The sequence below is a fragment of the Pygoscelis adeliae genome, unplaced genomic scaffold, assembly GCF_000699105.1.
Source record: "Pygoscelis adeliae isolate BGI_AS28 unplaced genomic scaffold, ASM69910v1 Scaffold4, whole genome shotgun sequence".
NCBI classification, from domain to species: domain Eukaryota; kingdom Metazoa; phylum Chordata; class Aves; order Sphenisciformes; family Spheniscidae; genus Pygoscelis; species Pygoscelis adeliae.
The window spans coordinates 10,606,222-10,630,976 of record NW_008824986.1 but is presented as its reverse complement, the minus strand read 5'-3'; the positions used below and the strand labels follow the sequence as shown (position 1 = coordinate 10,630,976).

Here is a 24,755-nt window from a genome sequence, read left to right as displayed (position 1 = left end):
AAGTTTACATTTGCAAACAGTGGTGAATTCATTCTGATTTTCTGATTCATGCTGCCATGATACTTTTTTTGTACTGATGAAATAGTCCATCCTCAGTTCTCTAATGACTTTTGGTCTGTAAGCATTTCTGAACTAGAACTAATTTGTTCTGGTTGTCTAGAACTGCTTCCCTAAATTACTTGTTTTAGGCTTTCCAAACACCAGACTGAATCCTTTTTAAACAGTGCATTACCAGTTATCAAAGGACCTAGAAATGGACTTCTGTTACAAAAATCTCACGTCATCAGTCACATTAACATGTGTGAAATGTTCAGGACTCAGGAAGTTTTCAGCATTAACTCCTTATTTAGAAACACAGGAGGTGAATAAGATGTCCTCATGGAGGAGGATGGTAAATAGTTACCTTTAGTATTTATAAATGTATTTGTGAATCCGTCAGTAAGCTGTATTGTGGGGTCCAACATAAAGGTCGAAAGGACACATGAAGCCAATTAGAGACGATTCTTTGGGCTTTTGATACCTGCTACCTAGACACGAGCTTCATTTGGCCCACTCAACACGCATTCAGGGAAGAAAGAATCAGTTTAGCCCTTGAAAGGAAATTATCAATAGGAAGCATTTTCATTTGTTCCTTAAAAAAGTCCCTAGCTTAGGTAGACTATGCTGGCCAGTTCTACCTGCAGGAAGACTGGAGACTGTAGCTGACCGTGACCCTAACCAGGTGTGTTTGAAATCAAATATTGAATTATTGCACATTTATATAAAAATTTGGCCACTTTAGTCAAATAAAAGCTTTCAGACAGTCCAAAGTTTCTCCATAGCTTTCAAAACGTTTTTTTCTCAAGTCTGTATATCTCAACTTTTTTAACTAGATGTAGACATCTTTCATGAAGAGGGAAGCGCATAATGTGCAACTGATTCATTAATAAACATATCCTTTCTATGAGGATGCAAGATACTGTGCATCCTGTCCATTTATGCATTTAATAACAAGATTTTGTAATGATTTTAAAATGTTTATTTCTTTGCAATGGAGAAGAGTAATTGTGTATGACCAAACAGGCAACTCCATAAAAGCTCTCTGTGGCCAGCAATGGACTTTACATCAAACCCGTTAGTGGTTTCCTAGGAAAATGTCTGAGTGATATGAATAGATGATACGTATTTGTATTTACATGCACAAAATATGGAAGAAAATGGATTTGTTATGCTAAACACTGAATGTGGCCTGTTGTTTAGATTTCAGTCATCCATTCTTACCTGGATTATATATTTATTTTTTTTTTTTAATAATAACTGTGGCTAGGAAACTCCATTTATCTTGAAGATATAAATTAGACTTGGAAATTTATGTAAATGCAATTATCCTTTATCTTTGTTTCAGAATTAAGGAAATATAAAAACCTCAGTGCAAGTGAAGACCATTTGTGAATATGCTGACAAAAAGAAACAAAATTTTAGGTTGAATTCAATTAAAAATTTTAATGACTAAATGACATTGATAGTTTGAAAAAATGAATGAATAACATATCTTGAAAATGAGATTATAAGCGTAATTGTAGGAAACTGATGCTAATTCTGTGTTGCAGCATCTTAGAGAAGGTTAAACTTCAACATCCCCGTGGAGAGTATAAGACATCATCTTTGTACTAATGCTTTTCCACTCTACTCTTTTGCCAGGGTAAAAGAAGTTGCAATAAACTGATAAGCAAGATGCTTTACATTCTCACAAGGAAAATGTGGTATAACTGTCATGAAGTGTGCTGACTGAAGGTGAGAGCCTCAGCTCGTCAATTGGCTTCTCTTTGGAATGGGAAAAATGTAAATATCCACGCACAAAAATAGAATTTAAAAAAATAAAAATTCCTTTAAGCACTGTATTTGTGGCACTAAATTTACGTATTATGTCCTCTTCCATAAAAAAGCATCATCAAAAAGAACTTGTGCCAGTTTTGTATTAAAAGGCCTATAGAAATCTCTTAAAATTGCCTTTGTTGTTGGTAGCATAGGTCCCAGACTTTTGTCTTCAGGTCGTCTAGTGTTTGATGCAGGACTCTTTGTAATCAGAGCTTCTTGTTTCTCACTTAGAGGTCCTATGGAAAAATAGAATATTATCTTAAAATATTTCACAACAAATGCCCATGCTAAAGCAGACAAATTACTAACTCAGAAGGTTTGCCAAGGGAAGACAAATGGAATTTGTGTTAGCAGCGATGATGTTTCAGAATATTGAATACAGACTTAGATTAGTAAAATAAACCACTGTTAGTAAATATAGAAATAATACATTTTCCTGTCACATTAATTAATCATCTCTACAGCAAGCAGCATAAATAATTTCTGGAGGAAAAAAATTGTTTTCAGAAAAAAAACTATGGCATTGAATACAACTTCCTGTCCATTTTGGAGTTGCCATTATTTTATACTGTTATTTCACTGGCGGCAAACTTTTAGCAGGGCCTGTTGTGACAGGACAAGGGGGAATGGCTTTAAACTAAAGGGGGGTAGATACAGACTAGATGTAAGGAAGAAATGTTTTACGCTGAGGGTGGTGAACCACTGGCACAGGTTGCCCAGAGAGGTGGTGGATGCCCCATCCCTGGAAACATTCAAGGTCGGGTTGGACGGGGCTCTGAGCAACCTGATCTAGTTGAAGATGTCCCTGCCCACAGCAGGGGGGTTGGACTAGATGACCTTTAGAGGTCCCTTCCAACCCAAACTATTCTATGATTCTATGATTCATTTTATGATGTGAGTTGTTTAACACCTGGTAGAAACTCCACAAGCCTCACTCATGTAAGCTCTTTTTTTGTTTGTTTTTGAGGTTGTCAGTGGGATCAAAGTGGTACACAGGTACAGTGATGCCCCTATTCCAGGAATAAATGTAAGCCCTTGACAATGTACTTCAGCAAGATAAAAACCCACAGACTTTTCCAGTGTAAACCATATTCAGGAAGAAGATGCCAAGCTCTTCATCTGTTCAATCTGCTACATTCAAACTTTCTCATCATCTAGACCAGTGTTTGGACCAGCCAGACTATTTTGCAGCCACATTTTCATCCTCTTGCTACTGTCAAATCAACATTGGGCAACATTTTGTCTGCCAGCGTTTCTCAGAGGATTAGCAACAGATGTCTTGATCAACACAGCAAAAACACAATTTCCCCCATCTCCCTGGCTAGAAACACAACCTTTCATCATACTCAGATTTAGATTCTGGATTGGTGCACGCTGACAGCAGCACGCACACCACAGTAGCACTTCAATTTGTTTAAATTGTGTGGTATAGCTCTTGCACCTATGTAAGCCCATGACAAACAAGCCCTGACTGCCTGCAGAAACAGGAATGGCTTCCATATGGTAAGATATATCCCTACATTCTGAATAGTTTTGATTTTTTTTCTTGATATAATCTTATTAAGATCTTCCAACACCAGCCTTTCTATGAGAATTTGGGAATTTTAGTTTTGCTAGACTCCAGGCAACAAGATTAATGCATCCTTCAAAACAGATTCCCATGCTTCTATTTTGTCTCTTAATAAAGCAAAAATGACCTAGAAGAAGGATAATAATAATTTTTTGCACTTATCTCAAAACAGCCAGAAGACACCTACCCAGATCCAGAAACTGGAACACCATGTGCATCGTATATTTCACATTTGATGCATGGTCCTCCAAGCGAAGAACAAGTATCTGATCTTTGTCAAAAACTGTCAGCCAGTCCAAAAGATACACAACATAGAGCCCAACCTGTAACCTTACCTGTAAGCACAAAAAACACAAACCAAATAAAAATTATTCATTTTACAACCTTCTAGCAGTAACAAACCAACACTCATCTCTGTCTTCTGGGCAAAAATCCCAAATATGTGCCTTTGAGGAACCATAAAAAGACAGTACCTGAACATTTTTTAATCTTCCTCTTGTTTTCAGTGCAGCTTAAGGAAATCTTTGCAAATGGCCTTTCTACTGGTTAGAGATGTCATTTTACCAAGGGCTTGGCTGTGCACTTGCTGCATCAGCCATAGGTCTGTGTAAAAGCACTGCACAGACACAACCATATGCAGAAGGACGCTTGGCTACCTCACCTCCATGCTCCTCCATGCTTGGGATGACCCAGCCTTCACAGAGACACTGAGGGCTTTCAGCCCCTGGATGAACAGCAGTGGAAGGGAAGATGCCAAGTCCTGCAACCTTCTTCAGGCCCTTAGGTTACTTATTTCACCTTGATTATCAGCTACACCAGATCATGCTGCCATGAGTAGTACAAATATTCTGATTCGGTGTCAGGAATTAGATTTGAGTGTATTTGCTTTATCCTCTGATTGCAATCATTAGATTTAGATCTAAGCTGCAGTAGCAGTGGCTGCTAGACAGTGTTAATGGTGCATCGTCTGAATATGCAATGAGAGCGCCAGGCTATGTTATGACCAGAGATGTGAAAAGGCAGTTTTTCAGCCTGTCCTGACCTAATCTCTGTTTTTCTTCCCTCCTCAATTTTACATAACAAGTTGAAACATAAAAAGGGTAGTCTGATGTTCTTAAAAGTCCAACCTCCAACTGTGCTTGTAAATATTTTCTAAATCCCTTCAGGCTCAAAAGAGAGAAACATGAATCCCAAGTCATAAGCATCTTTCATAAAAGAGGCTTAACATTTTCAAGTCGCATTACCGCAGAACCAATGAAGTCAGATAACAATAGACTCTTTTGCTTCTTAAACTGACTCGTGTGACCTATATTGATACTCTAAATTCCAGTAAAATAAGCTATATTTTGAATTATTGCTAAGTCATTATTATCATAATGTATGATTCTGATGTGTGTCTTTGGCTGCTTATAACTTTAAGCCTCCATGTTTAGCAGACTTCTTTACATATGTGCTACACATCACAGGGCATCAGTAGTTTCCCAAGCCATTCTCCTCTCCACAATATCCACATCTGGACTTTTGGTTTGATCCCCCCGGCTCGGCATGCCTTTGTCCGGGTAATATGCTTTTCACTGACGCTACATGAGGATAAGCTGACAAATGCCCCTTTCTTTACAGGTTAGCATCTATCAGCAGTGACAAGGTCTATGACGCCTCCCTTGTTTCAGGAATATATTAACAAATAGCAAAAGAAAATTCTTCTGGTATAGTCACACAATTAGCAATCTAATGAGCTCACTGGGGAAAATAATCCCTACTTTTTTAATATATAGCAAACCATGCACATAACAGACTTGAGCAACTTGGCTGAAGAAGAAGCTAAAAAAGCCCATTGAGGAGCACAGTTAGCATTTGTGTTTTATTATGAACACCTGCTTGTAGCTCTCTGGAAAGAGGCACCCTGTGTTCATTTTCAAAAGTATCTTCTTCAGAGGGCTGTCTAAGACAACAAATGAAGATTGGTTCTGCACCCTGAGGACAAAGATAAGAGGAAAATATTTTCTTCTGGTTCTCTCTCTGCCTTTCTTTCCCCACAGTGGAAGAAATGCATTTGTGCAAGCAGATGGCTGGAAAATACTGTGATACTGCCCGGCAGCAACTCGTGTCTCTGGAGGTCATCAAAGACTAGCAGCTCCAGTCTACCTGCCAAGGTAAGTAAGAGGAATGTCCTGTTTGCCCTACTGCTGTGGGGCTCAAGCCTGTGCAATACACTCTTTTATGGTTATTCTATTGAGTGGAGGAGACAATAATTTCACCCTGGAGACAAAGGAGGGAAGTATTCCCTCTGAGTCCTTTACAGCCCGAGCAAATAAAATAGGATTGAATGGCAAACTGGCCAGATGTGATACTTCAAGTCAATGTCTTCCATATTATTCTCCCCACCTCAAGCAAAATCTGAAGTCAGTTCTACACTAAAAATGTGAATTTTGGAATACTGAGCCTGTAATACTTATCCATTCCGCTGCCAGCAGTTTCTGTATTTCCTTTTATCATCTTCTGATGCGCACAATTTAAAAAAAAGTAAAGGTTTTATCTAGTTATTGGTTGCCTTTTCTTGTGAAAGAATACATAATTTATTCTGATTTTGAGGCAATTTCATATCACAAAGATCCTTGCCAGAGCTACTTTTTGGAGACAACTGCAAAAAGCTTACACATTAAACTGTAATCTTCACTAAATGTGCTCTCCATACGCTTGCACAATAGAAAGACTGTATTATTACTGTTGGCATTCATCAGGGAACAGACTGAGGAGACAGCTGAGCCAGTACATCAGCTTTTACATGCGTGCATATATATTTATGTCATCTGCTTTACAGATGAAAAGGGAGAAAGTTTTATTTCTTGATGCTTATTTGCACGGTACTTCAATATTTTAATAACCTTGACACAACGTACCATTAAACAAGCAAGGAATCAAATGTTCTTGGAAATACATACGGGCATGGCATTGTTCAGGGTGTTGTTGTAGACACAGGCTCTCAGTGAGTAATCCAGCATGCAATTTTCAAACAGCTGCAGCGATTCTGCCACTTTTTCATGAAAATCTTCCACAGATTTATTAGCACTTGCGAAGTACAGATAATCGGAGTACAATCTGCGAATGAGATATGTGTGAGTAAATGGCAGGGGAAATGAAAGAAGATTTATTTACATGACAATGGCAATCAGTTACATGAATTGAGGAAAAGGGTACATGTGTGTAACATTGCTCCACCGACAGCCTGTTCAGCCAGTGACACCTTTTCTATTCACTTTGATGAGTTTTGGCTCAGAGTAACATCCACTCCAGGGAGTTGCTAAACGTCATCCCCGCTTTCAAGGTCAGCATCCCTTGCGAACCTGACCCTAGTAATTGTGCAAGCCAATATTTTCTCCTGAAGGCAAATTTTTCAAATGTATATACTTCAAATTTGTGTTGTCTATGAACAGTAGAACTGGTCTCAGCTGACATTGGTACCCCTCTATATTTGGAGCTCCACACTGCCATGGATAGAAACAGTCCTCAACTCAAAAGCTTAAAGTTGATTTCAAAACCAACAGAGGAAAGGGATGAGTTAGAAAGAGGGATTTTTATATGATTACCAAGCTGGCTACCATCAAGAGTATGAAAGAGTCCTGATTTCCTAGTTTTTTACAGAAAGCTCCACCTCCAATCCTATATTGACTTTCCAGCAAAAACTTCCAATTTACAGCATTCCATCTCTTGGGTTTTTTTAAGCTGAAATACTATAGCTAGGTGAATGGTTCACATTTGTGCCACAGTCTGTAGTGCTGCATTCCCCAAGCAGTCCCACCTCTACTTCGAGGGCAGCAGGACATGGGCCCATGCATGTTTGCAGCTTGCAGGCAAGTAGAGCCCCTGCATCAGTTGCTGCTGTGAGCAAGAGCCACCAGCAACAGGAATTTCTCTAAGTTACAGCAGAGGAGTATCCCCTCATTGCACGTTTTTAGCACAAGTCAATAAAATATCTACTTTAGTATTAATCCCTGAAACCTTGATTAAACTTTTCCAAGATAAACATGGTTCAAAGAGACAAAGGAAATGCTCTGACATGGCATAACTATTAGATTGTGAATCATCCACTGAACATGGTATTTTCATTTTCTTTCGTATTTAGGCTTAGAAACTATGACCAGAACCCCAACCATACTGCAGGATTTTGGAGACAGCTTTGTAACACTTGAGGAGTCACTTCCCTGACTGTGTTTGCAGCACAAATATTACGCCTCCATAGCACCCACATCTCAACACAATTCCAGAAATCCTAGATATCTTTCAGCCTCTTTCAATAAACACAGGTTTCTAAGAAATTACCTAAAAAAATCGACTTATTTAGGTAAATATTGATTTTATTGCTGCAGTAACCTTTTGAATTGCACTTACTTTATTTTTTAACTTCCCCAGATTTCCACAGGTACTTAAAAATTCATCATTTAATTTAGAAAGTTTAGGCCCCAATCCAGCAAAGCACTTAAGCACAGGAATAGCCCCTCTGCACTCATTATTTATGTTAGTGTTTTGCAAGAACAGGTTTTTAATTCCCATATGAAACAATGAAGACTCTCTGTTCATTTAAAAAGGAAGAAAAGGGATACATTTGTGCAGCATGCTTTTTTAATTCAATTTTTTACATACTTTTTAGAAGAAAAATCACAGCAAACTATAGAAGATGAGGCAGAGGCACCCAGTACTATCTGTAGGAGTCACCAACTAAGAAAGACAAACACTCTGTTTTTTGTCCAGTTCTTCCCAGTCCGGTAAATGCAGTTGAGACAGTTTTCTTTAAAGGAAAAAACTCCATCTCAGAGCAGAGGGAGGGTACCAGGCTTGGACCAGACTGGTCAGGCAGCCTATTTCAAAGTGATGCCCACCAGTGCTTGAGGACCACAGTCATGCCACCACGTGTGTCCTCTCCCTCTGCAATGGCAGACCTTGGGCCCCTCACGCTGCACCCACAAAAGAGCCACCGTACCAGCATAAGGTACAAGGATGAGCTGGGGAGAAGCTAAGGGACAAAGCCAGCTGACTTCAACTAAATTAGGCACACAACAGTATCTCCTGCTTGCAGAAAAGTGTGTACATCAACAAGTCTCAGGCTTGCCCAGCTTGTCCCAGGGATGGCAGGACTGACTGCTCCTGGCAGAGCAGGTAAAAAGCTTCTTGCTGGGGGAAATCAGCCAGCAGGCATCACATACAGCATGGGCCCGGCTGCAATTTTATTTAAAAAGGTTTAATATGACTGCTTAGTATTTCTAATCATCCATTAAAATAAATGCATAATTTAAAGACTTGCTGACATCTTATGGAAAACTACGTTCTTGAAGACAAGTTCTCTCTCTGCAGGGCAGTCAAGATTTTTCTGTATTTCTTTCCATCTGTTTTTAATTCTGGGGACACCTGCCTGGAAATAAAACCTTTGCTGATTAGGATTTCGGCTGTTCCGGCTACTTGAAGTCATTACCCTCAATCACCATCCATTACAATGAAATATTGATGACATTATTGACACCCACCATCACAAACCTTGATGTCCTCCAAATATCCCCCACTGGGGGATAGACCAGACCCTGTGCAGGTTGGACCAGACCTTGTCCCAGACCCTGTGCAGCACCCACATCCTCCTGGCTACTGCAAGGCAACTGCCCCACTGCCCTGCATCGCCGATGGAGCTGACCAGGCTGCCCCTTCTGCCACAGCTGCTTTTGCTCCCGCAGTTCAGATGAGCTATCAGCAACAAGGGCATAGGGAATTGTAAACAAAAAGAAACCAATTTATCATAAATACAGTAAGGGAGATGAAGCTGACTTTTTATCTCACCCTTATTAAAGCTGGCAAAGAGCTACACCCACATTACAGAGGGTGGTTAAAGCACTCAGGGAATTTGTCGGTAATGTACATGAGGAAGTCACTTCAGCCAGCTCTCTCACATAAAATTACCATCTGTTAAATCCTGAGGTCAGGAGATGCCGCTCAAAGTTGAGAACTGTATTTCCTGACATAGGAGATGGGAAGCACTTGCACAGCTCTGCCTCTCACTGTCAGCCATGTCCTACCATCGGGGAAGCTCATCAAAGAGCACCCACCCCTTTCCGCTGCCAAGTCACTCTGGGCAGCTGCTGGGTAGCCACCGGGTAGCCGGGTACTGGCTGCCTGCACAAGTGCCCCGTGCCTGCCCTTCTCCCAGTGCCCGAGCTCTCACCAGATCCTGATCCCTATCATCTTCAGCACCCCCTTGTCTTTGCTGGGTGTTTCTGGGGCTTTGCCCTTGAGCACTGACCTAGCCCTAAGTATCCTCAATATCCCTATAGAGCTACAGAGAGAAGCAATTCACACACCCTTGGTCTGATCCTTTTGGAGTCTGCCTCCATCCCCTCCAACCTCCCCACTACCCTCATCATTATCCTCATCCTTCAGAGGACACAGTGGAAAGAAATGCCCTAGAAATCTGGAGGAAGACTGGAGAGAAGAAGTGAAATGCAAGTGAGAAGAAGGACATTTGTGGCTAACACAATGGAGAATCATTCAAGAACAGACCACAGCTCTGCAGAAGTAGAGCCCTTCCATTGCAGACAAAAATCAGCAAGACCAAGGATGAACTCCTAAGCAGCTGTTAGTTGTGCAAGCTAAAATTGTCTAGGGAAGCTTTATATGAGTGTTGCACAAAGCATTTTTAAGATAAAAAAAGTTTGTATCATTTGCTGACTCTGGAGCTATTCACAATCTTTTAATCATTTTGAACAGTATGCCCCTTGAAGACATAAACCTTATTATTTAACATTAATTGAAGCACTTCACAGAACCGCTTACGCCGAGACATGTAAATGCAGTGCCATACTCAGTCTAGTGAGCCCTGCTGAGAACCAGGGAATATTAGCTGAGGTAATGGAGTTACATTACATTTGGCAATGTACAGCTTTTTTTTTTTCAGAGTAGCTCAGGTGTTCATGCATGGCACTCACTGTGGCATTTACACTCACATGCCCCTCTTTAAAGCACTATCACAATTACATATGCCAAAATACACAGGACAAAACCCATTGGCAGCTCTCACCATAAACCAAGTGACACTGTCAAATACCATGTGAACACTTACTTGCATCCAAGAGAGCAAGAGTGAATAAAATTATTATAGTAAGAAAAATTTCTTGTGTACTTTAGCACCATGATCCTTGCTCACCTTTCAACAGGGTCTCTCAGCATGATGATAAGTTTGGCATTCGGTTGGAAGGCATGGATAAAATCCTGGATTAAGTAGGGAGGTTCTCCTTCAGTACTGTTGTCATAAAAGAAAATCCAAGCGTTGTTGTCCCACATTGTCGAGGCACTGGCCTCCCCTAAAAATTAAAAGCATCTCTGCTAGTAACTCATTTCATTCTTTGTATTGGTGTGGAAATCAGATGAATTTTGAACTGGTGTAGACTGTTTAAAATTGACTCTATTAGTTTCAACATACCTTGGTTCTTGCAAGCTGATCTGGCTAATGCTCCCCAAAGTCAGAGCAATCACGCTGCCTTGTACCTTTGTGAATGTAGTGATGGTTAAGGCAGGTTTTATGTAATTCCACCTGAAATATTACTGTCCACTAACCACACTGCTTCCTGTTAGTGGTTAACACATGCAAATATATTTGATCTGGGCTGGAATGGACTACTCAGGGTTTTGGCCCATCCTCCAGCAAGGACGCAAAAGCAAACCTGATGTTCATACAGATTCATTTTAAACTAGCTAGCTTTGTTTTGTTTTTTTACCAAGGTCGTAAAAGACTGATGTAATGAGTATAATCGTTCAGGACTTTTCCTGTAAATTTAATAAGAAAAGTGAACAGAACCTTAATGAAACAAGAAATGAGACTACAGGAAAAAGAAACACAAAGTGAACTCTAGAAAAAGCTGTAACAGGAGGTAAGTAATCAAAGATGTACGTTGCCAATTAGATTAGTTAATTTAATTAGTATAAGCACTTCACCCATGAAAGGACAGGAGATATTATTGTAAGTAGGAGGAAAATCTGCAGATGTCCTTGATGGCAACATTTCTTAAGACCCCATCTTGCAAATTTTCCTCGATGTTGAATATTTAATAAAGTGAATAATAGACTTAAATGGAGGCTGAGAAAGTATTGAACAAATATGACTGTAGCAAGTCTTTGGCTTCATCACCATTTCAGCAAGCCAACAATAGGTTAAATTTTTTTTGATAGAATGAGACAAAAAAAAATTATTCTGAGGGTATTCCCTCTGAGGGCAGGCAGCCAAAATCTTGTCTCTATTTTCTGTAGAATAATGATTTCAGGCCTACTTGAAAAGTCCCTTTTCAACAGGGAACTGTCTCCTGCACAACTAGTATTTTCATGGAATGTGTCTGGTTTCCCTGGGAAATTTTGAGGTGACAAAGTAAGACTGGTAAAACTCTCTTCCCCCCAGTTTTCTGGTTTTAGAGGACAGCAAAAGAATTTAGAAATTTCTGCTGATGCTCTTCATGGGCACTGTAAACCAATGGCACCATGGACCACAGTGGATAAGCACGGTGGATCGATCACTGTGTGCCATGGAAAGCAATCCAGGGATACCTCCTAGAGCCTAGTCCTAACCATGGACTTCCATAAGATACAACACAACAGCATTTCTAAACCATTTTTAATGCTATGCAGGTAATTTAATATCAACTGAAACTGTAAGATCATCTTCAAACAGTATCCTGTGCCGTGCCTCTAGGTTCCACACCTGAAAAAAAATACGACGCAAGACAGCTTCAACTTGACTCTGTATATTCCTGCCCTTGAAAATTGCATTATCCTTGCTGTTAACGAAGCAGCTCAGGGTTTTAATCATTTTTATTTCAGTCCACCATAGGCTACATAGGGATGATGACACAAAAGATGGCGGTCCTTCTTCCTACATGTATCTTATGTTGGAGCTTGAGAAGAGCCACTTGGAGCTGTGTTGCTCTCATGGAAACTCCCTCCAGTCAGCTACAGGATTTCTACAGCACCCATTGTATGTTGTAATATCACAATTAGTATGTTATCCCAGACACATTGCTACAGCATTTGAACCTGAAGCTACAATCCTGTGGCTACAGGCAAACCCCTCGTAATGAAAACAAAATGAAAACAATGTTTGAAGGAGTCACCAAGGTCATTCTCACTTTTAAAAAAAAAATATTTAATTAAATGCTGATGTTCATCAGACATTTATTGCTTCCTCAGGCATTTTCTAAAGATAATCACAACTTTTTAACAAAGCAAGCAACCACCCTCCAGGAAAAGGCAAGAACTTCTGCACTATCCACACACCAGAGCAAACCGGCGTCAGGGGCTCTGTGCTGTGAACCATTCACATGTAGGAAAATGCCCTTCTCATGCCTCAGCTACAAACGCTGCCAACCTGGAGCTACAGAGACATACTTCAGAGGCTGTATTTGCCCTACCAATTATGATGTTGTTCATCTTGCCGCGCTCTTTTGCCGCTTCGCTCTGCAGCACACCCTGAATCTGATGTGCTGCTAAGTCAAACAGATCAAGGTAATCTTCCACTGGGTAGCGATCATGAAATCCATCCCTCAGACGAATGATTCCTAAAAATAGTGAAAAGAGAGAAGTTAAAAAAAAATAATAATAATAGCAGGGCAAGATTAACTGCTGGTGTAAACCAAGATGGCTTCATTGACATGGCTGGCACTGAGCCAGCTAACATCAGCACAAAATTTGACCGATGAAGTGTAACACTCGGATAAAAGTGCCAATAATGAAGTAGCTGAGATTAGAGATACTATACAATTAAGTCATAAATTCACAGTGATAGGAAATATCTTAAGTGTTCTGTTTTATAGTTCCTGCATGAATAGCTTGCATTTATTTTCTTCTAAATTTAGCTTTTGGAATGAGTATAAAAGACCAGATTCTGCTTTCATTTGCACCAATATAAATTGAAGTAATATTGGGCTCCCACTAGATTTACTGTATTGAGATTGAGAACAGGCTCTGATGCTAAATATGCAAATCAACATGCACTTATCAAAATCAGGAAAGTGGAAAATCATTAATGTTTTTATCTTTCACAAGTATGACAACAAAGCTCCATGATAGCGTCTTATTTTTCTCCTCTCCTTCCCTCAGGGTGTGTTCAGTATCACCTTCTCCCTGCATTTCTCAGCATCTTGAGCCACATCTGTGATTTTTATACTACTTTCCAACTCTAGTCTCACTTCTCCACTTTCTGTACATCCTGCCCATGCTTGTCTTTGCATTCTTGCTTCTTACCATACCACAAGAGAGTTTCTCAAGTGGGCAGAGGTCAAGGACAGCAGTGGGAAGGCAACAGAGTAGGAGCAAAGCTAAGAGTATAGAGCAGGACTTCTCAGCTCTCCCTTTCCTGTTCCCACAAGGCCAATCATTATCAATTACGTGAGAGGAAGGCTCAGCAAGGGAGTTCTTTTGTCCATTCCCTCTGATTTTCCCCTTTACGAAAGTGGGATTTAATGAGGGTAGAAGAAAGCTCAGCAGTGTATTTTGACTTGTTTTGAGGGGGGAAAAAAAAGGTACATGCATGGTGCTACAGACTGCCTTGGTTTGTTGCCACCCCACTCATGGGAATAGAAATTGTGGCTAAGAGCCAGGAAAGGGAGACAGTCAAGCTGGGACAAAGTCCTGTAGAGCATCAACCATCCCAGCAGAACAGGAAAGCGGTGATTTGTGAAATGGGGCCTCCCCAGGAGGGTTGTTTAGCTTCAGCTGAAATTAGTCAGTCTCATACAAAATCCACTGAATCAGAGAATGCCATAGAACAAAGAGACTTTCTTCTCCAGATAAATGTTACAAACTAAACCAAGTTAATAGCCAGGAGCATAGGAGTCATACCCACTAGCTGGCTTATAAAGGGGGCTGTCTCAGTTTCACTTGTTAGTCTATTTGTCATATTCTCTTCTTTTTTTTTTTTTTTTTAATAGTAACCATTAGCTAATGTACTGTTTGGGCAGAGAGAAAGGACTGAGCCACCAGGAGAAAAACTTAATCTTCCATTCTCAATGGCAGACAGCCTGAGATGATGATGGGAAGATCATCTCAACAGATCTCCCTCCCATGACATCCCAAGCTCTGCCACCTTTCCTCATTCTTCAACTTTACAAAATAACTTAAAAAAATTTAATTATGCAAAGAAAGTTTTCTTCAAGGATCTGCACTTGGTCCCCAGTGGCTGACCACAAGATCATGCAAGTGGAGAGTTTGTGAATGCCAGCACAGAGATAGGAATGCATCCTTGTTCTCAAATTATATGCATTCCAGCCTGATTTCTTAGACTCTTCTGCCTGTTTGGTAGGTACAGTTCTGAGCTTTAGTGAGTCCAGTCTTGCTTTAGTGAGGTTGGATGCATTACTTCCTCCAACATTAATTCCAAACATTTCTGTTGAGGCTAATGTAGATGTAGACAACTATTTAGTATAAAGGATTTTAGCCTAACATAACACTTCAGTTCAGCCTTTCCTGCCAGCACTCTCATGGAAGACATGACTTTCCACAGATGGTTTTGCTGACAGTCCCTGCATCTACACACCCAGAGACAAGCAGCACGGCATTCACACTGGAAGGCGTCCAAGTCTAAAATTCCCTTTCTTCACTGATTTGACTTTTCACGTTCAGGTCAGGAGGTAATTCTTATCATTCGTCTTCAGTCAGCTGCTGACTGTGATAAACGAGTGCCTTCTCGTGGGACTTCAGGGGGTACTACGATGCTTCTCTTGTCTGACTTTGTAACTAGCCCAGCTCCCCCGTTCACACTGGTACCTCCTAGAATTGTCTCCTAAACTGGAGATTATCTCAAAAGCAAAATTTTATTTTCATCATATTGCTTTAACTCTTGGTTTATAACAAACATTTTAAAAATGTCTAAAAAAGTATTTTAGCCACTTTCTTATGGCATTTGCAAAGGAAGAAAATACAAACTCTAAGAACACAGCAAAATTATTTCTCTATGAGAAATATGAAATCCCAGCTCTGTGGCTGAGCCATCCTCCTCACTGAGCAGCAAGGATCAAAGCCCCTTTCGGCAGGAGCTCAGAGGTTCTTCAGGGCTCCAGGGCATGGGGAAGGGAGATGGAAATGGCAATGCAGGAGAAATAAAGTATTGAAGGTACAACCCTGAAATAAAGAACAGAAGCAGCACTGCAGGTGTCCCGGTCCCTCAGAAAGTGTCCTTCCTTGCTGTTAGCCATGGCAGTTCATTAGAAGAGATAGTTTCCCATTTCAAGGAAGCTTAGAAAAGCACTAAAGGAAAGCAATGATGCAAAGTCCTCATCAAATGATCTACCCCACAGTGCTAGGTTTTTCCTTGTTCCAAAGGCAATGTCTGTAGTAAAGCAACAGCAAATCAGAAACAGAAGTGAAGATAAAAATAAATCACCATAAAATAACCAGTATCTTCCTCTTGGAAATAGTAATATCACTGAAAAGCCTGTGATCTTTGATACCAAAGTCATACAAAGTGAGGACATACCAGAACTTAACAGTTAGACCCAACAGTGGGAAAATCCAGAGCCTGGGTAGAATACAGCAAGCATTATACGCATCCGCAGAGGAAAGCACTAAGCACACAGCAGAGTCAGGAATTGAAACTGGGTCTTCTGTATCTCATCTAGTCTCTAACCACAAGATTGACCTTCCTTGGCACCCCGGGAAGAGAGAACAAGAAGGACATAAACACTTCAGATGGACAAAATGATGCGCTCAGCCCCACAGCCCTCAGACACCCTTTGAGGGTGCAATCATGAGGGGTGGATGTGTCTTGCTCCAGCAGGCCATAACCTCAACTATTCAAGTCTGCCTTCAGAGACGAAGGGTCACTTCATGAAATATTGATGTCACCCAGGAAAAAAGCATAAAAAATATATGCAGGTTCCTCGGTGTGAGAGGGCTTTCTCATTCAGAGCATGTCTACTGTTCAGTGCTTGACTAGAGCTGCAACACTAACGAAGCTCCTACCACAAAGCACAGTTGTAATCATTGAACCATAAGGACTGAAGCTACCCACATTTCAAATACTGACCCAACATTTATTCATGTAAGAAAGGCTTTACAGAATTTTGCAACACAAAACTATCACTGATATTCTTTAAATCTCCCATCACAACCTAATAGTTCCTCTTCCTGCTTTTACAAATTCACAGGGCTGGTTTTATCTAGTGTTTTTTTTTTTTTTCCTGGATTTTCCAAAACCACTGCAAATAAACCAAATGAAATGTGCATCATCTCAAGGTGTAACCCAAAACATCATTAGACAAAAGCAGGCTGGAACCTACTGAGCATCCATCACCTGGATTTTTCAAAACTATTAACTCCAGTGGTTTCAGGGTAAGCCAATATGGAGCAAATCCATAAACTTCATCCCAAATGTATATAAGAAATGTCAAAGTTTAATAGAGACAACTTGCCTGAATATCAGAGGTCATGTTTACTTACCAAACCGCTTTCTTGTCCACCAGTGTGGCTCTTTGATTGCTGAGAACCGAACATCGGGGTGCAGCCTGAGCCGGTCGTACAGGTCCGTCGTCCCACACTTGGGCTGGCCAATGATGTAAAAGTGGGGGAGACAGCGCAGGCGGTAGTGTTTGTCCTTATAATGGTACAAGTGGTTCCAAAATACCTTCCTGAGGTAATCAAATATGGTTCGAAAGCGCTTTGAATACAGTGCATAGGAGTTTGTTGCATAAGGATCTGTGGTTGTGTTTCCTCGGTACTCTTCATACCAACAAGGATTCTTGCTATTTGGAAGGAATTTATTAGGAATTACTGAAAACATCTGCAACATAAAGAACAACAATTTCAGTCAAAAAATTGACAGTTATACTTTTCTAACTTAGCACAGTAAGAGAATACAACAGAAACACTATGTGGACATTTTTAATCCTTACTTTTTTTAACTACAAAGTCAACCTAACTTATTTCTTCTGATGACCCTGGAACCAAATCCTGTACAAACAGTTGGACTGGGAGAGGAGTACATTTAGAAATCCTTTGATTTTAAGGCCAGAAAGGACCTCAGTAATCCCCCAACTCCCCTGCAACCCCAAGATTTGATTTTTAAAGTCAAACACGTAATACTCAAATCAAATTAACTTCCAGTTTTTAACTCTGAAATACAAGGTTTGTAATGACTGGATTTTCAGGGAGGCACACTGGTAATCAGTTATTAGAAAGGTTCCTTTCTTATTTATCATTTAAGGTGACTGCCAAATATAAGTCAAAATGATTCTGCATGAGACAAGCTAAAAATTCAATGAGATTGTACAGCTATCAGAAGACTGTCTGATTTTTTGTTTCCAGTGTCAAGACTATTTATATAACTCATCCATTTTGCCCATGACTCAGAAGGATGTGATCTACAGTATCAACTTTTCAGCTGGTGTAAATCAGGAGGCTCTAGGTGGTGTAAATCACTATATGAACATCTGAGCAGTTGCACTTTTTTTTATCTCAGTAAAAGATTGATCCAAAAGTCTTGAAATAAGCAGGTATACAGCAGTTTCAGACACACTTTAATTCATACTTACATGTGGCTCTTGTTTCCTCAGCTCTTCTAAATCAGGGCGCTCTCTCGTTATAAACTCTACCTTTGAAGTTATAGTGTCAATAATTAATTTAATGCTTGGATAATCCTTTACATATGAAATATTCATTTTAGAAGGCTGGTAATGGTCTTTCATGTCACTAAGGCTTTCATTGTCCATTAAGCTTGGATTGCTAGTAAAAGCTCCGTAATGGAAGGGAGATGGTATTAACAACAGGCCATGCTTGGCTCCAGTCAGTATGTAGGACGCCATCACTAGAGTCATTATAATCAACCCAAATATTAAGCTGCATAGCTTCGCCTTCCTCAAGCAGAAAAATCCATTCCAGCTTTCGCGGTGATCAGTCCTTACTTCCAGAACTGCAAGTAACTTCATCTGCTTGCTATCGGTGTACAAAGGGATCTTATTTTCTCCTTTGCAAACAGGACACTTCTGGTTATTATGATTAGGTCCACGGCATCTGAAACACTGTCTGTGCAAGTCATATGGTAATAAATGTATGCAACAATTAATGCAATACCTCATATTACTACTGTTAAACTCCTGTATTAATGAGCCAAGCACAGCCATAAAAATGTTGCTGAAGCATACGAGTCATCTTCTGTAAGGCTGAAATTATTTAATTCCTTGAGTGATTCTACGACTACTCAGCAATGCAAAAGGACAGGTTCAAACCAGAAGAATTAAAAGCACTCAAAAAGTGACATGTGTCATATAAAGAAAAAAAAAGACAACAACCAACACACAAAAGTAGCTGTACCGTGGACGTGGTCAAGAATTTGGCTTAGTAAGAGGAATGTGGCGAAGTAAGAATCAGCTACACAGCTGGCTCAAGTTTTTCCCATTGAACAAAATGAGAAGGAAGAAAAACTGTTACGTAGCGTGAAAATATGCAAAAAATAAAAATAACTCATTGTCCTCTGATTTATGCTGGAATAGGCAAATATGGGTAGAAATTCCCAGGTATTCTTAAAACAAGCGGGTTCCAAACCAAACCGCTGCTAGTGGAAGCTTCATCTTCCCAGAGACGGTTTCAAAGATTTGCACTGTACAACCTAAAGAAATAAAAACATATATATAGATACACATAGAACAGCAGACATAACATCTACAGTCACCTTCATGCAAAGCCATAGCAAAGTACAGTCTACCACAAGTAATTTCACAGCTCTATTTGAAAGATGTTTTCTATTTGCCAAGTATATTAGTTACAGCACTCACGGTATTAAACCCAGGAAACGTTTGGCTTCAAGTTCACAGTGAGTTGCCCTTTCTTTTCAATCATCTGTCTGCTCACATCAACGAACAGTTGCTACCACAGGTAACACTACCTGACTTCCCTCAGCTGCTCACTAAGCTATCTAACAGATCTTAATCTGCTCTTTAAATATGGAAGCATTTTTGGACAGTGTCCAGTAACACAGGTGTAAATATTCACCCTCTATCTGTGCATGGGGACCTTAAATTAACTGTCCTGAAGTGGGGTAGGAACCTAGTTAAGAGGACAAGGCAGGAATAAGATAACAGTCTCCTTTCAAGCATATGAGATGAAAAGCCAAGCAAAAAACCCAAAAGCCACAAGTAAAACATTCAGCAAATTGAAGGGATTAAATAATAGACACGAGCAAAGGCTCATGACAGGATCTCTGGTTTCTGGACCAAATGATTGCGGGACAAGAGCAGCCACCCGCGACACACTGCAAAGCCAGCAAGATACTTTCAGCACTACTAGCCAAACTCGTTTTGAAAACATAGTACTTGCTAAAAAGGGCAAGATGCGTTACTTAAATGAAACATACAATCAGTACTGCAGCTTCAAGGCAAGACCCTGGATCCAGCAAATTATCTTAATGTTGTACACTTTTGTACGGGACAGGTTGTGCAGAAACCACAGGAGTGGATGTCCCCTTGCTACAAGGCAGCCACCATGGGCAGGGACTTGAGCACTTATGGGTCCCATGAAGGTCTCTGCGTCCACACAGACCAGAGGCTGAAGCACCCTGCTGCACAGGGTACATGCCATCCTCCTTTAAACACTTCAACACCATGGCTGCTTACAGCCAAAAAGTGACCAGAGCTGTTTAAAGTATTTATGTCAAGCTTTGGTCTTGGTTTGAGCGTGTCCATGCTTGGCTTTCCAGGCAGCATTCAGAGCAGAGACACTTAAAGTCACAAACATGTCATCAGCTTAAGGATGGTCTTAATTAAAGCATATTTATGCATAGTTTCTCTAGAATTTCTGTTTTCATGGTGTATTAAATACCTTACTGGAACTACCCACATTTTAAGGTCAATATCATCTCTCTATTTTGAGAAGCCAGATTATCAAATACAAAAGTTCACAGACAATATACCTTCTTCTATACACTATAAAATATTTTTATTTTCTAGCATTACTTTTCTGGGGGAACTAAAGACAGGAAGTATTTTAAAACAATCTTGAAAAGTCAGAAGCAAAACAATAAACTGGCATAGGACAAAAAGGAAAAGAAAAAGATGGGGGAAACCTAAGGGACAGTAGTAATGTACGGCTCTGACTGGCAACTTCTATTCTGGCTTTTGTCACCTGATAAAGACAGAACTTCCCTTTGGTCCCTGGGAATAAAGATACCTTAAGGCTCCAGTGCTGTGATGCTCCTTGTCCATCCTGATGCGGATACCCATGAAAGCAGCAACCCAGTTCCCCCCCGCAACACCTCCACTTCTCAGCATCACCCGGGACCTGGTCTGCCACAACCCACTTTTCAGCCCTTCCGCAGGCAACCCCAGCATTAACCTGAGTAGTTACCCTGAAGTTTCAGTAACAAACAGTTTTAACCACATTGTGACTAAAAGGCTCAATTTTGCCTCTGAAGAACAGAAAAAGGACTGCCCCTTCTGTGCGCGGCCAGTGAAGGGCATAAAGACTCCACAGATAACATACAACACTTTATTGCAGATAAACAAGTTGGAAGAATTCAGGAGCAGGACAGTTTTACCTGAACGGGGCAATAACTTGCCCAGAAGACTATGGATGATGAAATGCTAATTAATTAAATTATTTTTCAGATGAAGTAAATCTGTGTTATAATTAACTTCACTAGACCAGAGAACCACCTCATTGCTTTATGGGATATTTAAAGGTCCAACATTCACTTTTACTATTTAAATGAAAATACGTTTTCCAAGTCACCTTAATCAAAAATGAAAGAGGAGGGATTTTTGACAATTCACACTTATGAAAAATTAGTGTACTATCAGAGTAACACAAAAAAATCAGCACCACTATAATTCTCATATAGGTACAATTCTCCTAGTTAAAATACACCTCAGTAACCACGTACAAATATTTTTCTCATTACTCTTTGCCAGTGGATCCCTCCTCTGGACTCACACTAGTTGCTCCTTCTCTACAAAAATCCATCTTTCCTTTTAAGGCTCAGAAATGCTTTTTCTCTGCATTGTTTCCAAACATCTTTCTTTCTTCCCTATCCTCCAGTGCCCTTTGTTCCACCCAAAAACATCTAACTTAACTCATCCTTTTTCACACTTTTGTCTTCAGCAGAAATCTTCCTGTCTGACTTTGTCCCTTGGCTCCTAAGAAACAACACAGACCTACACATTTCTGAAGAGCACGTCTGTGTAATGTCCAGGACACCAATAATGAAAATAATTTCTCATGATGATACAATGGATACACAGAGGGTCCTCTGATTACTCCTACAACACACCAAATCATAGAAGTATAATCATTACTAGCTGTAATTCCCAGAATTTGGCTATTTTGTCTTTAGCTCTTTCAACTCTTCCTTTGAATTCTTAAGAAACATTGACATAACTCTAGATAATAACTCATGGCTCATTCCTACAAATGTGTCCAGGTCAAATGGAGCAGTCACTTCAGATCCTGCATTACTCATCATTCTTCTAACTGCATTTTTGTATGAGACAAAGTGCTTTTGTAAAATTATTTGTATTCTTGATGTTTCTCTATTGGCGTCTGAATCTGCCCTGACAGTACTTCAGTCTCCTCCTGCCTCCTTTGCGTCCTCTTTGAAAATCTTTGCTCAGGTGTCTTATTGCTGCCTGAGCATATTGGAGAACTTCCGCGATCAGAGCAAGCAGGCTGTATCTCAAGGGCTCAAGAATAATTATTTAGGTAAATACTGAACAAAAGCATTTGCAAAATACCTTTCTACAAAAAAAAAAGTTTGTTTCCTTAATGAGTTTATTCTACAAGTCAGATGAGGCAGACAGAAACCGTAGCATAATCATTACTGACTTTATTTAAACCAAAGGAAAATAAATCAGTGTAAGACTTCTCAAAGAAACTAGTCTTCAAAACTTCTCTAAAGAAATAGGCCTGTGATGATTTTGACAGAAGTCTGAATGGCTACAGAGACTAAATGAGATTCATATGTGTAATATTAAAACCAGAAAGTTTATGCTTTCTTATACATAAAATATCCCTCCCCCAAACGAATGTCCAAAAGAAAAAGAGAAGCTATGGAAAGGCAAGGGGAGAGAAGGACCCAAGATTTGAAGCAGGAAAGAGCTCAATGGTTGTCCAAGCACCACCAACAGTCCTAATTGCTGGAGAGGAGGATGAGAAAGGAAGGTCCTGACAACAAGTGGAACATTTCCCCTTTGCAAGTCAACATCTCAGGCAGCAATAAGACACCTGAGCAAAGATTTTCAAAGAGGATGCAAAGGAGGCAGGAGGAGACTGAAGTACTGTCAGGGCAGATTCGGACGCCATCCACAGAGGCAATAGAGGTAATCATGAAAACAGAGATAGTTCCCAAAAAAACCTGCAGAAAAAGAGAGGATGGAGATGAGGGCCCTGGTAAGAAAAGATAAGAAAAGGGAGGTGAAAAAAGCACCTTTTAAAAAACATGCACAAAGAAGAGGCTACAGGTTACAGTGGTAGCTATAAAAAGATCTGGTAACCAGAAGGTAGCCTACAGCATCACTTCAATTAATCATGTCCTACACGTTTGTTTTTGTGTATCCCTTCCACCCTGAACTCCTCCACTTTGACACCCAGTGAGTATCTCAGTATCCTCCCAGACCTCTGCTCTCCAGCTCCTTGCTCTTCATTTTCAGAGGGACTAGTTAATACGCACTGTCTATTTAGAGAAAAAATAAATCCGTTTTATTTTCCAGTCCTCTTCTAATAGGGGTCTGAAACTCGCTCAGTGATACTGATTGAACAGATTTATCTGAGGTAGTCTTGCAGAATCAATTCAAGACTTGTGTATTTGACATTAATTCTCAAATTTTTAAACAGAGCCATCAGAGATACATTAATGAATACAGGGCACAAGATCTTAGAAAAAACACATAAGCTTCTCAGTCCTATTTTATGTCCATTTGTATGTTAATAAAATGAACTGGAATTTATTGAACCCTTCCCAGGTGCAGACACTTCTCATGAAACTCCATTACAAATATTACAAACTCAAGGAAAAAACGTGTTAACTACATCTTTGACAGCTAAGGAAAATGCTTTATCAGGAAGCTGATACGGGGGGGGAGGGGAGGGGAAGACATATGCTTAGGCTATAGTAAAACTGTGATCTTAATCACACCAGTCATGAGGGAAAATTTAAAGTTCCACCAGCAACCATAACTCTGCCAACTTATGCATACGCACTACAACAGGCTGCTTAATTAGATGATCAGTTTGACAACCTACCACAGGGCAATATGACATATTACTTCGCTAATAGAGTAGAGAAGTTGATTTTATTTTTTATTAGTAACTGCTAGTTGCAGACATACCATTTTATATGATTTTCCAATGTCATGTTCATGTAATAAAAAACCCAACTGTAATAAACACATAAAGTCAGGGTATAATTCCCTACTGCCACTCCCTTCTCTGTGCCAGAAGTTTTTAATAAAAATTCATTCCCCAACCTTTTACCATGCAATGAAGGATGCCCACCAGAAGGCCAGGATCTTTCCCCAGTGTAAGCAGCCCTTGTTTTCCTCATTCACCCCATGAAATCCAAGACATCTACAAAATCTTTTTTTTTGTTTCTTCCATTCAACATTTCCAGTAGTCATAACCACAGATATACTTCACCTTTTTTGTATTTCAATATAGAAAGCAGAAGGATGTGAATTGCAGACAGAATAAAGGTTATGAGATTTGAGTTGGTAATAAACCATTTACGTCTTTTTATATTTTAGTTGCAAAACTGCTGTCAGTTCACTGGCAGAATATTACTCTCTTTACACAACAAACAGTGACTTGTATATTGTTGAATAATGTAGCATGTAATTTCCTCTTGTTGAAATGAATGGCGAATTATTTATGATCATGTCTATACAGTATTTGTCTGTTGCACATAAATGTATACCAGCTCTAACCACAAAGCAGAAATCAACATCAACCTTTTCCAGCTCCTTGGCCAAAAGCAATCCTCCTTGTAAATATGAGGATCTTTGGGAATCTCCTAAGTAGGAAACATGGATATAAGAGATTACACACAGTGGAATGGGGAAAAAAAATGAATAGCTATCTTAGATTTCAATATGCTCCTGCTGCAGCCAGGGAGACCTGCACCACTTTTTTTAGGGAGACCTGCACCACTGTTTCAAATTGAAGCAGACTCAAGCTAACAAATACATTATATGCAACAGAGAGCTTAATAGCAAACAGGTGAGACCTTTTCCTTGCTAGTTTCCCTGTGCAATTCCTTCTGCATATAAGAGGAGGACCCATCGGGTACACAGGCTGCAGGATGCCAAAGAGAAGGCTGGCAGGTAACACT

At 40.0% G+C, this 24,755-nt stretch overlaps 1 protein-coding gene across 1 annotated transcript; it reads right to left on the bottom strand.

The window, feature by feature from the left end:
• Positions 1-1,462: 1,462 nt before the first annotated feature.
• CHST15 (carbohydrate (N-acetylgalactosamine 4-sulfate 6-O) sulfotransferase 15) lies at positions 1,463-19,044 on the bottom strand. The gene is made up of 7 exons (XM_009325871.1): positions 17,977-19,044; positions 16,886-17,225; positions 12,862-13,008; positions 10,611-10,767; positions 6,370-6,526; positions 3,615-3,762; positions 1,463-2,093 (listed from the first exon to the last, which is right to left on the bottom strand). Exons 1-7 carry the CDS (start codon positions 18,562-18,564, stop codon positions 1,903-1,905), a joined length of 1,728 nt encoding a protein of 575 aa, XP_009324146.1. The 5' UTR covers positions 18,565-19,044; the 3' UTR covers positions 1,463-1,902.
• Positions 19,045-24,755: the final 5,711 nt, after the last annotated feature.

Coding starts and splice junctions, on each gene's coding strand:
- CHST15 (XM_009325871.1), bottom strand. CDS start 18,564: ATGGCTGTGCTTGGCTCATTAATACAGGAGTTTAACAGTAGTAATATG. Junction 6,527..10,610: donor CTGAGAGACCCTGTTGAAAG/GTGAGCAAGGAT, acceptor TCTCATTCGCAG/ATTGTACTCCGATTATCTGT. Junction 3,763..6,369: donor CCCTGAACAATGCCATGCCC/GTATGTATTTCC, acceptor TTGTGCTTACAG/GTAAGGTTACAGGTTGGGCT.